A 12,494-nucleotide genomic window follows, 5' to 3' on the forward strand; every position below is an offset into this window, starting at 1 on the left:
GCTTTATGGAGCAGATGGGAGGAGTGAATCCCTGGAGATTTACTAGCCCAAAGAGTAAAGAGTTTTCCTTCTTCTCCCATGTCCACAAAGTGTACTCCCGGATAGACTTCTTTGTCCTGGGAAGGGTGCTGATCCCGAACGTGGCAGGAACGGAGTATTCGGTTATAGCCATTTCAGATTATGCCCCACATTGGGTAGATCTGGAAGTAAGAGAGGAAATGGAACAGCGCCCACTCTGGAGATTAGATATGGGACTGTTGGCGGACGAGGGGGTATGTGTAAGGGTGAGGGGATGTATTGAAAGGTACCTAGAGATTAATGATGACGGAGAGGTCCAGGTGGGAGTGGTCTGGGAGGCGCTGAAGGCGGTGGTTAGAGGGGAGCTGATCTCCATAAGGGCCCATAAGGGGAAACAAGAGGGTAAAGAAAGGGAGAGATTGTTGAGGGAGATTTTGAGGGTGGATAGGCAATATGCGGAGGCTCCAGATGAAGGGCTATACAGGGAAAGACGGAGATTGCACACGGACTTTGACTTGTTGACCACGGGTAAGGCGGAGGCACAATGGAGGAAGGCACAGGGAGTGCAGTATGAATATGGAGAGAAGGCGAGCCGGCTGCTGGCCCAACAACTTAGGAAGAGGGGGGCGGCGAGAGAGATCGGAGGGGTTAGAGACGAGGAGGGAAAGATGGAACGGGGAGCAGAGAGGGTGAACGGGGTGTTTAAGGTATTTTACGAGAGGCTATACAAGGCTCAACCCCTAGAAGGGAAAGAGGGAATGATGCGTTTCCTAGACCAGCTGGAGTTCCCGAAGGTTGAGGAACAGGAGATGACAGGACTGGGAGCGCAGATTGAGGTGGTAAAAGGAATTGGGAACTGCAGGCAGGGAAGGCCCCGGGACCGGATGGGTTCCCGGTGGAGTTCTATAGGAAATACGTGGACCTGCTGGCCCCACTTCTGACGAGAACCTTTAATGAGGCTAGGGAAAGGGGGACACTAACCCCGACGATGTCGGAGGCGACGATATCGCTGATCCTGAAAAGAGACAAAGACCTGCTGCAGTGCGGGTCATACAGGCCTATTTCCCTCTTGAACGTAGATGCCAAGCTTTTGGCCAAGGTGATGGCGACGAGGATAGAGGACTGTGTCCCTGGGGCGGTGTATGATGATCAAACGGGGTTTGTTAAAGGGAGGCAATTGAATGCTAATATACGGAGGCTGCTGAGGGTGATGATGATGCCCCCACCGGAGGGGGGTGATGATGATGCCCCCACCGGAGGGGGAGGCAGAGATAGTGGTGGCAATGGATGCAGAGAAAGCATTTGATAGAGTGGAGTGGGACTACCTGTGGGAAGTACTGAGGAGATTTGGATTTGAAGAGGGATTCATTAGATGGGTTCAGCTCCTGTACAGGGCCCCGGTGGCAAGTGTGATTACAAATAGGCAACGATCTGACCACTTCCGACTATATAGGGGTACAAGACAGGGATGTCCCCTGTCCCCGTTACTGTTTGCGTTGGCAATTGAGCCACTGGCCATAGCGCTGAGGGGCTCTAGGAAGTGGAGGGGGGTACTTAGAGGAGGAGAAGAGCATCGGGTGTCATTATACGCGGATGATTTGTTGTTGTATGTCGCGGACCCAGTGGAGGGGATGCCTGAGATAATGCAGACACTCAGGGAGTTTGGAGAATTTTCAGGATATAAATTGAATGTGGGGAAGAGTGAACTGTTTGTGATGCACCCCGGGGAACAGGGCAGGGGAATAGACGATTTACCGTTGAGGAGGGTAACAAGGGATTTCCGGTATTTAGGGATCCAGGTGGCCAGGAACTGGGGAACCTTGCATAAGCTTAACTTGGCACGACTGGTAGAGCAGATGGAAGAGGACTTTAGGAGGTGGGACATGGCGCCCCTGTCATTGGCGGGCAGGGTGCAGGCGGTTAAAATGGTGGTCCTTCCGAGGTTTCTTTTTTGTGTTCTAGTGCCTCCCTGTACTGATTACAAAGGCCTTTTTTAAGAAGGTGGACAAGAGTATTATGAGCTTTGTGTGGGCTGGAAAGACCCCAAGAGTAAAGAGGGGGTTCCTGCAGTGCAGTAGGGACAGAGGGGGACTGGCACTGCCGAGTCTAAGTGATTATTATTGGGCCGCCAACGTGTCAATGATATGTAAGTGGATGAGGGAAGGGGAAGGAGCGGCGTGGAAAAGACTGGAGATGGCGTCCTGTAGGGGAACTAGCCTAAAAGCTCTGGCGAAGGCGCCGTTACCGTTCTCCCCGAAAAAATACACCACAAACCCAGTGGTGGTGGCAACTCTGAAAATTTGGGGGCAGTGGAGACGACAGAAGGGAGTGACGGGTGCCTCAGTGTGGTCCCCGATAAGGAACAACCATAGGTTCGTCCGGGGAAGGATAGATGGGGGATTTAAATCTTGGCAGCGAGCAGAAATTGTGAAATTGAAGGACTTGTTCTGAGACGGGACGTTCGCGAGTCTGGGAGCACTGACAGAAAAATATGGGTTGCCACCTGGGAATGCATTTTGCTATATGCAAGTGAGGGCATTTGTGAGGCAACAGGTGAGGGAATTTCCGCAGCTCCCGGCGCAAGAGATCCAGGACAGAGTGATTTCGGGGGCATGGGTGGGTGATGGTAGGGTGTCAGATATATATAGGGAAATGAGAGACGAGGGGGAGACGATGGTAGAGGAGCTGAAGGGAAAATGGGAGGAGGGGCTGTGGGCAGATGCCCTAAGTAGGGTAAACTCTTCGTCCTCGTGTGCCAGGCTCAGCCTGATACAATTCAAGGTTCTACACAGGGCGCATATGACTGGAGCAAGGCTGAGTAGATTTTTTGGAGTGAGGATAGGTGCGGGAGATGTGCGGGAAGCCCGGTGAACCACACCCACATGTTTTGGTCATGTCCGGTATTACATGGGTTCTGGGTGGGTGTGGCAAAAGTGATTTCAAAGGTGGCGGGGGTCCGGGTCGAACCAGGCTGGGGGTTGGCTATATTTGGGGTTGCAGATGAGCCGGGAGTGCAGGAGGCGAGCGAGGCCGATGTTTTGGCCTTTGCGTCCCTAGTAGCCGGCGAAGGATTCTACTTATGTGGAAAGAAGCTAAACCCCCGGGCATGGAGGCCTGGATAAACGACATGGCAGGGTTCATAAAATTGGAACGGATAAAGTACGCACTAAGAGGTTCGGCTCAAGGGCTCACCAGGCGGTGGCAACCGTTCCTCGACTATCTCGCAGAGCGATAAGGGAAAATAGGAAAGGTAGCAGCAGCAACCCAGGGGGGAGGGCTCATTTGGATCCTCAGGGGTTTTGTGTGTGTGTTTATATATTAGTTATTTATATTAGACGTTACGAAGTTACTATTTTAGTTACTATTTCTGTTGTTTCTTATTTTGTTGTTCGCAGTTGCCGTTAGTTAGCATATTATTTATTTAAAAAACGATCAATGTATATATTACTACAAAGTTGTAAAATGGGAAATTTTTGTTTGATCGAAAAACTTTAATAAAATTTATTTTTAAAAAAAGAATAGATAAGTACTTGTTGGCCAGCGCTGAGCTGATGGGATGAAGGGCCTCTTTTTGGGCTGTAAAACTCCTATGACTATAACATACTCCCCAGGAGCAAGTTTCACGTTCTCACTACTCCCTGGGTAAAGAGGCTTCTTCTGAATTCCATGATTTGATTTCTTGGTGACTTTTTTTATACTGATGGCCTTTAGTTTTTCTCTTTGCCAAAAATAGAAATGCTGTGTCTACAGTATTAAATACTTTCATAATTTTAAAGAACTTGAATAAGTGATCCCCTCAGCTTTCTCTTTTCAGGAGAAAAGGGACAGAGTCTGTTAACCTGAAATTCATACTTCGTTTTTGCCCCTTCAAGTTTAGCATAACTTCTATAGTTTTCAATTCTATCCTTCTAGAAATAAATCTCAGTGCTTGGCTTATAATTTTTTTAATGAACTGAATAGACTGTATCGCTACTTCTAATGATTTGGCTACTGTGTTCCAAGATCCTTTTGCTCATGTAGCCCATAATCTGCCTCTTGTTCTGAACAAAATATTTATCTGCTAAAATTAATTTGCCAATTTTGTTCTCCTAACTTATTAATATTTTGAGGGAGGTTGAATGGCTCAGTGGAGAGCTTTTTCGCCTCTGAACTGGAAGGCCCTGGGTTCAAGCCCTATTCCAGGGCACATTGGCTATGGAAAAACTCAGCCACAGTTGGAGTTGCTGCTCATTAGGAGCAAATGCCTCAACCGGCTCTGCAGAGAATGCAGAGGGAAGCTGGAGAATTGACAGAGGGAAATACCCCACCCTTCCCTATAAGTCTCGTCTTCCCTTTCTTTTGCTGAATAGCTTCACAATGAAACACTGGATTTCCTGAAATTTCAGTGAAGAATGTGCAATATCTGTAAACAAATATTTTATGTGACCTTGTTTATTCAGGAGATAGTTTGTCTGAATGTAAACCTACTCCTGGAAGAAAAAAACGATCATGGATCAAAAAATGGATACAATAAATATGAACTGGTATACAATTTATGCCTGTACATAAAAGACTGCCCCATAGCCATAGAAATTTACAATATCAGTGCAACATGTAGTTATTTCCCATACTATGACACTACACATTGTAAATTTTAAAAAAATTCGTAAGCACAAGCAACTACTTTTTTATTTCATCTGTACAGTTCCTAAGCAAGAAATTTGAAAGGCACAATTGTTTATACAACATGTACAAAAGTGGCTGGAGCGGACAAGGAACAATAAGACATATTTTATCTAAGTTGGTCTTAGTTTACAATTGCACAAACATAATATCTACATCAAAAAAGTGTGCTTTCAGGGGAAGAGAGCTTGTTTGGTAAGAAATCATGAAGTTCATTTTTTTTTAAAAAAAGGTCAAGCGATAGCTGCACAAAAAGCTCCTGCAAAATGTTTTATGTTGCTATCACTAGCCTGTCTTCATCATCACTGCTAACGTCGCTGTAATGCACAGTAGCTGCAGGCTTCCCTCTGTATTTTTTGGGAGAAATAGTCTGAACAGTAGATTTATTCACTGCCTCGGAATTTGTCTTTAAGTGCCCCAAGTGAGAGTTTATCACAGCCCTAGCAGTTGTTTCGTTATTGCATGCCTCTAGATAGCTGGATTTAGTGGAACATGCCTCCACTCTGTCAGTTTTATTTGGCTGTCCATGTTTCCAGTCCATAGCATCTGACAAGTCCTTCAGGCCACATGCCTGAATTTGAGGAGAAACCTGAGAGAATAGTGTGCAGGCCACTTGATCAACATCAACTCCAACAGGAAGGCTAACTGGTGTCTGTTCGGTCCTAGTTGCACAAGGTTTGCTTGTACTGTGCATTTTGATATTTATTTGACCTTCAGCCCCTGTGCAGATGGATGGTACAAGAGTAGGCATTTTGACTTTCATGATTTGCACTCCTGGAACATGGGTTTGTGGGCATGGTGTACTTTGAGTTTCTGGGTTTGAGGTCAACACTTGAATTCCAACAGCGTTAACTGAAAGATTTGAAGGGCACATTTTAGGGCCTATATTTGAACTTGTCAAACCCAAAAGATTTAATGACTCCACACCTAAAGCATTAACAGTCTGAAAATTCGAGCTGCTTGTACTCTGCAACCCAGATAGGTTTACTTGCCCCAAAGGAATACAAGGCAAAAGCTTGTTTGCCTCTGAAATACCCAAATGCTTCATGTTGCCAGCCATTTCCACAGTATCTTCGTTAAGAAGGTTAGCTGTCTGGCGAATAACATCAACATCTGGGAGGGTAAGTTGCATTGGTCTTGCCTGGATTGGTACAAGAGTGGAGTGTGCAGTTAAATCTGCAGGAACTAACTGGATACCACCCACAGGGACCATGCTGTATGGCGTCTTGGCCTGCTGTTGAGAGTGAAGAGGCAAGTGGCTGAAGAGATATAAAGGAGGCTCCATTCCCAACAATCCTTGATGTTCTACCTGCTGCCTTTGTTGCTGGCTGTCCAACTTGCATGGGCTAGACACAGGAGAAGCGGATACAACTATTCCTGCTTTATTCACGTGTAGAGGTAGGCTGATGGACAAAGGGATCTGCTGGTTAAATATTTAAAAAAACTTCAGTTAAAACTTTTAGAAAAATTGACACAAATAGTCACAGAAACCAAAGAGTAATTCTTATTCTTTTCCAGGAGTTTGTGGATGATACTGGAGCCAATCATCACTCAATCTTACATTATTTGCAGAGTGAAATATTACAAACATAGACCTCTGAATTCAAACACACCACAATTTTAGTAAATGTTTCTTTATATGTGCTCAAGTGAAACTTCTATGAATGCCTTCCACGCATAACTGATACACAATTAACAAATCCTAAACCACAATTTTGCAATAATCGCTGAATTTTGAATTTATTTTCAGAGGAATCAATGGTCACTCAAGTTTGAAAAGGTATTCCAAGAAAGGACAGCAGAAAGTCCAGGCACTAGTGAACAGATAAAATTTGAAAAGGTCTTATGCTATTTCATATGAAAGGTTTGCAAAGGGATAAAATGCATAGATGACCAAGAAAGTTCCAAATATTGAACTCAATTTGCCATGTTGGAATAGGTCGCTGTTAATACTCCTTGCTCTATAAAAAGGGGAGGGAGTAAAGAGAGTGTGACAGGTTTATGATGCCCAATTCCAGTTCAGCAACCAAACTGAAAAGTGTATACATGTGGATTTCACATGAAAATAGGGGGGAAGTTTCCAAAGAGATAAATTTGGAGGATGGGAGGGTGGTTAGGGAAATGGCAGCGTGCTGGTTCTCCAATGCATTCCTATCTCCTCCCACATGGTAGTGAGGTAGCAATACCGATACAGGAGGACGTTACAGTGCTGGAGAGAGAGGATGTCCTAGAGGGGACAAGGACAGAATCTACTTAGAGCCAAGAAACAATAGAGATATTACACTACTGGTGTATTCGGTAGGCCACTATCCAATAGGAAAGATATTGGAGAACAAATTTGCAAGGAAATCAAATAAAGGTGCAAGAACAATAAGTAGTTTATAATGGGAGACGTCAATTATCCTAAATAGATTGAAATAGTAATAGTGTAGAGAGGAGAATGCATTTCTGAGTGCATTCAGTATAAGTTTCTAGATCAGTATATTTCTGGAGCACTGAAGAAGGTTGGATATGGTTCTAAGGAATGATAAGAGTCAAATGAATCAAGTGTCAGGAGGAGAACCTTATCATAAGGTTTGGGTTGGAAAAGGGTAAGGAACAATCTGGAGTAAAAATAATTAACTGGGGGAGGGTCAACTGAGTTGAGAATGGATCTGGTCCAGGTAAATTGGAATCAAAGGCTGACCAGCAAAGCTGTAATAGATCAATGAACTAACTTGGGAGAGATTTTGGGCACAATTGCGGTACATTCCCAGAAGGGGGAAAGATAGGACAAACAAATCCAGAACTCCCTGGATGATAAGAGTGATGGAGAGTATTATAAAGCAGGGAAAGGTGTGTAGGTGTTAGGCGGAGAATACAGGCTGAATAAAAAAATTTTAGAGGGGTTGTAAAAAAAATAAGAGAAGTAAAAGATAGTATATGAAACAAGATTGGCAACTAACCTGGAAGAGAGCCCATAAGTCTTTGATAGGCATATAAATAGTAGAAGGGTGGTAAAAGAAAGAAACAAAAAATATTGGACAATCTCAGCAGGTCTGACAGTATCTGTGGAGAGAGAAGGGAGCTAACGTTTCAAGTCTGGGTGACAGTCTGTCAAAGCTGGAAGGAAGAATTGGACTGATTAGGAACCACAAAGGCAGTGACATGTAGAGACAAAGGAAATGTGTGAGATACTAAATCAGTACTTTTCATCTGTCTTTACCCAGGAAGATGCTGCCCAAGTCATAATGATACGGGATGCAGTTGAGATATTGGATGGGCTAAAAATTGGTAGTGAGGAGGAATTGGATAGGCTGAATGTGCTCATGTTTGATAAAGTCACCAGGGTTGATTGAGGTACATCTAAGTGTACTGAGACATGTTATGGTCACTATTCTCCTGATCTGCGACTAAGTATTCCCGCCAGCAGGAAAACCAGGGCGATTCCCGCTGGCGCTAGGAGCGACCCCGACATGCCACTTAGAAACTTTTTTGTTGCCTTAAATGGGTTTTCAGTGCCATTCAATGGCACATCAGGGTCTGTGTTCGAACTGAGGGGGACAGGACCTAATCTCGCCATTTGTAAAGGGCGCCCTGATCTCAAAAAGCTGAAGAACCCCCCCCCCCCGATCACCAGCAAGGTCCCCCCTCACAGGGCCTTCCCCTTCATTCCTTCCAGTTCCCTTCTTCATTCCCCCTCCCCCCTTCATTCAACCCACTTCATTCCCCCCAGTCTCCCCCTTCAGCCCCCCATTTCCTCCATCATCAACCCTCCAGTTCTTTCCTCCCCTGCCCTTATGCGCCTAGAAACGAAAAATCCCAATTTAAAGGAGGTGGTAAGAGTGCAGGTTAGCAATGTGGCGGATAGTTAACAGAAAATAAAAGTGAGGGATTGAACAGGTGAATGTCTTTATGCACCAAGGAATTATAGAAGAGTAGGGAAATCTAACATGAAAACAAATGTAAAAGCTTTGTATCTAAATGCAAGAAGCTTTCATAACAAACTTAATGAGCTATTGGCACAAATAGAAACAAAAGGTTACGACTTGGTGGCAATTACTGAAACGTGGTTACAGAAAGACCATGTCAGGGAATTGAATATCCAAGGGTACACAGTATCTTCGAAAGATAGTCTGAAAGGAAAAGGAGGTGGTGTGGCCCTGCTGGTGAGGAAAGGGATCAGTGCCGTAATGAGAAATTACATTAAGTACTGGATGTCGAATCAGTCTGGGTAGAAAGAAGAAATAACAAAGGGAAGAAATCCTTGATAGGAATAATCTATAGGTCCCCAAACAGTAGTTCTACAATGGGGCACAGTACAAACCAGGGAATATTGGGGGCTTGCAAGAAAGGTACGGCAATAATAATGGGTGATTTTAATATGCACATAGACTGTACGAATCAAATTGGCAGAGGCAGAGTTCATATAATGCATGCAAGATTGTTACCTGGAACGGTATGTTGGGGAACTAACCAGGGAGGAGACTACTCTCGATTTGGTATTCTGTAATGGAGGGATTAATTAATTAATGACCTCATAGCTAAGGATCTACTAGGGACTAGTGACCATAGTATGGTAGAATTCAAGATCCAGTTTGGGGGCAAGAAAGTGGAGTCCCACACTAGTGTTCTGGAATTAAATAAAGGAAATTACATAGGCTTGAGGGGTGGCACTGTAGTACAATGATTAGCACCATTACTTCACAGCTCCAAGGTCCGAGGTTCGATTCCCAACTTGGGTCGCTGTGCGGAGTCTGCACGTTCTCCCCGTGTCTGCGTGGGTTTCCCCCGGGTGCTCTGGTTTCCTCCCACAGTCTAAAGAAGTGCAGGATAGGTGGACTGGCCATGCTAAATTGCCCTTAGTGTCCAAAAAGGTTGGGGGGGGGTTCCTGGGTTACGGGGATAAGGTGGAGGTGTGGGCTTAGTAGGGTGCTCTTTCGAAGGGCCGGTGCAGACTCGATGGGCTGAGCTGCCTCCTTCTGCGCTGTAAATTCTATGATTTGGCCCATATAGACTGGGCAGGAAGGCTAAAAGATAGGACAGCTGATGAGCAGTGGCAGTTGTTTAAGAAGATACTTAATTCCTCCCAACTAAAATATATCCCAGTGAGGAATAAAGATGGGAAAAGGGGTAAAAAACATCCATAGCTCAACAAGGAGGTCAAGGACATCAAAGACAAAAATTAAGGTATATCATATTGCAAAGGCCAGTGGCAGGCTGGAAGATTAGGAAACTTTCAAACATTAAAAAAAGGGAAAAATAAAACGAGCCAAGGCAAATTACGGGAAAAAACTAGGACAGAATATCAAAAAGGATAGCAAAAGCTTCTACAGATACATAAAAGGGAAGAGAGTCGCTAAGGTGATTGTTAGTTCCTTGGAAGATGAAACCAGTGAGTTAATAGTGGGGAACACAAATGCCAAAGATGCAAAATCAATACTTTGCCTCATTTTTCACTGTGGAGGACAAGAGTACCATTCTTATAGGAACGGGCAATTCAGAGGTAATAGAAAGGGTGGAACTTGGAAGAATCAGCATCAATAGGAAAATGGTACTCAACAAAATCTTGGGAAGTCCCCAGGGCCTGATGGCCTACATCTTAGGGTGTTAAAGGAAGTGGCAGCAGAGATAGTGGATCCATCGGTTATGATATTCCAAAATTCCATGGACATGGGAAAGATATCAGTGGATTGGAAAAATGGTAACGTAACACCCTTATTCAGAAACTGAGGGAGGCAGAATGTGGGAAATTACATAGTTTAACATCTGTTGTTGGAAAATTGTTAGAATCAATCATCAAGGACGTGATATTAGGACATTTGCAAAACCAAAGCGCGATCCATCAGAGTCAGCGTGGTTTTATGAAGGGCAAATTATGTTTGAGTAATTTGCTTTAGTTCTTTGAAGATGTAACAAGCAAAGTGGATAATGGAGATCCTGTACATTTAAGAACATAGAACATAGACCATACAGTGCAGAAGGAGACTATTCGGCCCATCAAGTCTGTACCGACCCACATTAAGCCCTCACTTCCACCCTACCCCCGAAACCCAATAACCCCATCTAACCTTTTTGGATACTAAGCGCAATTTAGCATAGCCAATCCACCTAATTGCACGTCTTTGGACTGTGGGAGGAAACCGGAGCACCCGGAGGAAACCCACGCAGACACTGGGAGAACGTGCAGACTCTGCACAGACAGTGACCCAGCAGGGAATCAAACCCGGGACCCTGTGCTGTGAAGCCACAGTGCTATCCACTTGTGCTACTAAAGTATATCTCGACTTCCGGAAGGCGTTTGATAAGGTGCTGCACAGAATATTAATTCACAAGGGATTAGCGGTAACCTATTAGCTTGGATAGAAGACTGACCGAGTGTCGGGATAAATGGGTCTTTTTCTGGATGGCAAGATGTAACTAGTGGGGTGCCACAGGGTGCTGGTCCTTGGGGCCCCGGCTATTTACATTCTATATTAATGACTTGGATACAGAGATAGAAAGGTCTACAGCCAAATATGCAGTTGACATAAAAATACGTGGGACAGTAAGTTGCAATGAGGGAATAAGAACCTTACAAATGGATATAGAGAGGTTAGGAGAGTGGGCCAAAATGTGGCAGATGGAGTTTTAACGTGGATAAGTGTGAAGTGCATTTTACATAAGAACTAGGAGCAGGCGTAGGCCATCTGGCCCCTCGAGCCTGCTCCACCATTCAATGAGATCATGGCTGATCTTTTGTGGACTCAGCTCCACTTTCCGGCCCGAACACCATAACCCTTAATCCCTTTATTCTTCAAAAAACTATCTATCTTTATCTTAAAAACATTAATGAAGGAGCCTCTACTGCTTCACTGGGCAAGGATTTCCATAGATTCACAACCCTTTGGGTGAAGAAGTTCCTCCTAAACTCAGTCCTAAATCTACTTCCCCTTATTGTGAGGCTATGCCCCCTAGTTCTGCTTTCACCCGCCAGTGGAAACAACCTGCCCGCATCTATCCTATCTATTCCCTTCATAATCTTATATGTTTCTATAAGATCCCCCCTCATCCTTCTAAATTCCAACGAGTACAGTCCCAGTCTACTCAGCCTCTCCTCGTAATCCAACCCCTTCAGCTCTGGGATTAACCTAGTGAATCTCCTCTGCACACCCTCCAGTGCCAGTACGTCCTTTCTCAAGTAAGGAGACCAAAACTGAACACAATACTCCAGGTGTGGCCTCACTAACACCTTACACAATTGCAGCATAACCTCCCTAGTCTTAAACTCCATCCCTCTAGCAATGAAGGACAAAATTCCATTTGCCTTCTTAATCACCTGTTGCACCTGAAAACCAACTTTCTGCGACTCATGCACTAGCACACCCAGGTCTCTCTGCACAGCAGCAGGTTTTAATATTTTATCATTTAAATAATAATCCCTTTTGCTGTTTATCCTACCAAAATGGATAACCTCACATTTGTCAACATTGTATTCCATCTGCCAGACCCTAGCTCATTCACTTAGCCGATCCAAATCCCTCTGCAGACTTCCAGTATCCTCTGCACTTTTTGCTTTACCACTTATCTTAAGTGTCGTCTGCAAACTTGGACACATTGCCCTTGGTCCCCAACTCCAAATCATCTATGTAAATTGTGAACAGTTGTGGGCCCAACACTGATCCCTGAGGGACACCACTAGCTACTGATTGCCAACCAGAGAAACACCCATTAATCCCCACTATTTGCTTTCTACTACTTAACCAATCCTGTATCCATGCTACTACTTTCCCCTTAATGCCATGCATCTTTATCTTATGCAACAACCTTTTGTGTGGCACCTTGTCAAAGGCTTT

At 44.6% G+C, this 12,494-nt stretch overlaps 1 protein-coding gene across 1 annotated transcript in view; it reads right to left on the reverse strand.

Moving 5' to 3' along the window:
• Positions 1 to 4,433: 4,433 nt before the first annotated feature.
• Positions 4,434 to 12,494, reverse strand: part of hivep1 (HIVEP zinc finger 1) — a 287,398-nt gene continuing 279,337 nt past the window's right edge. The window contains exon 8 of the mRNA XM_072509568.1: positions 4,434 to 6,103. Within this exon, the coding sequence (XP_072365669.1) occupies positions 4,952 to 6,103 (1,152 nt within the window). The 3' untranslated portion in view covers positions 4,434 to 4,951. The remainder of the gene's footprint in view (positions 6,104 to 12,494) is intronic.

This window comes from Scyliorhinus torazame, chromosome 6, assembly GCF_047496885.1.
Source record: "Scyliorhinus torazame isolate Kashiwa2021f chromosome 6, sScyTor2.1, whole genome shotgun sequence".
Lineage (NCBI taxonomy): Eukaryota > Metazoa > Chordata > Chondrichthyes > Carcharhiniformes > Scyliorhinidae > Scyliorhinus > Scyliorhinus torazame.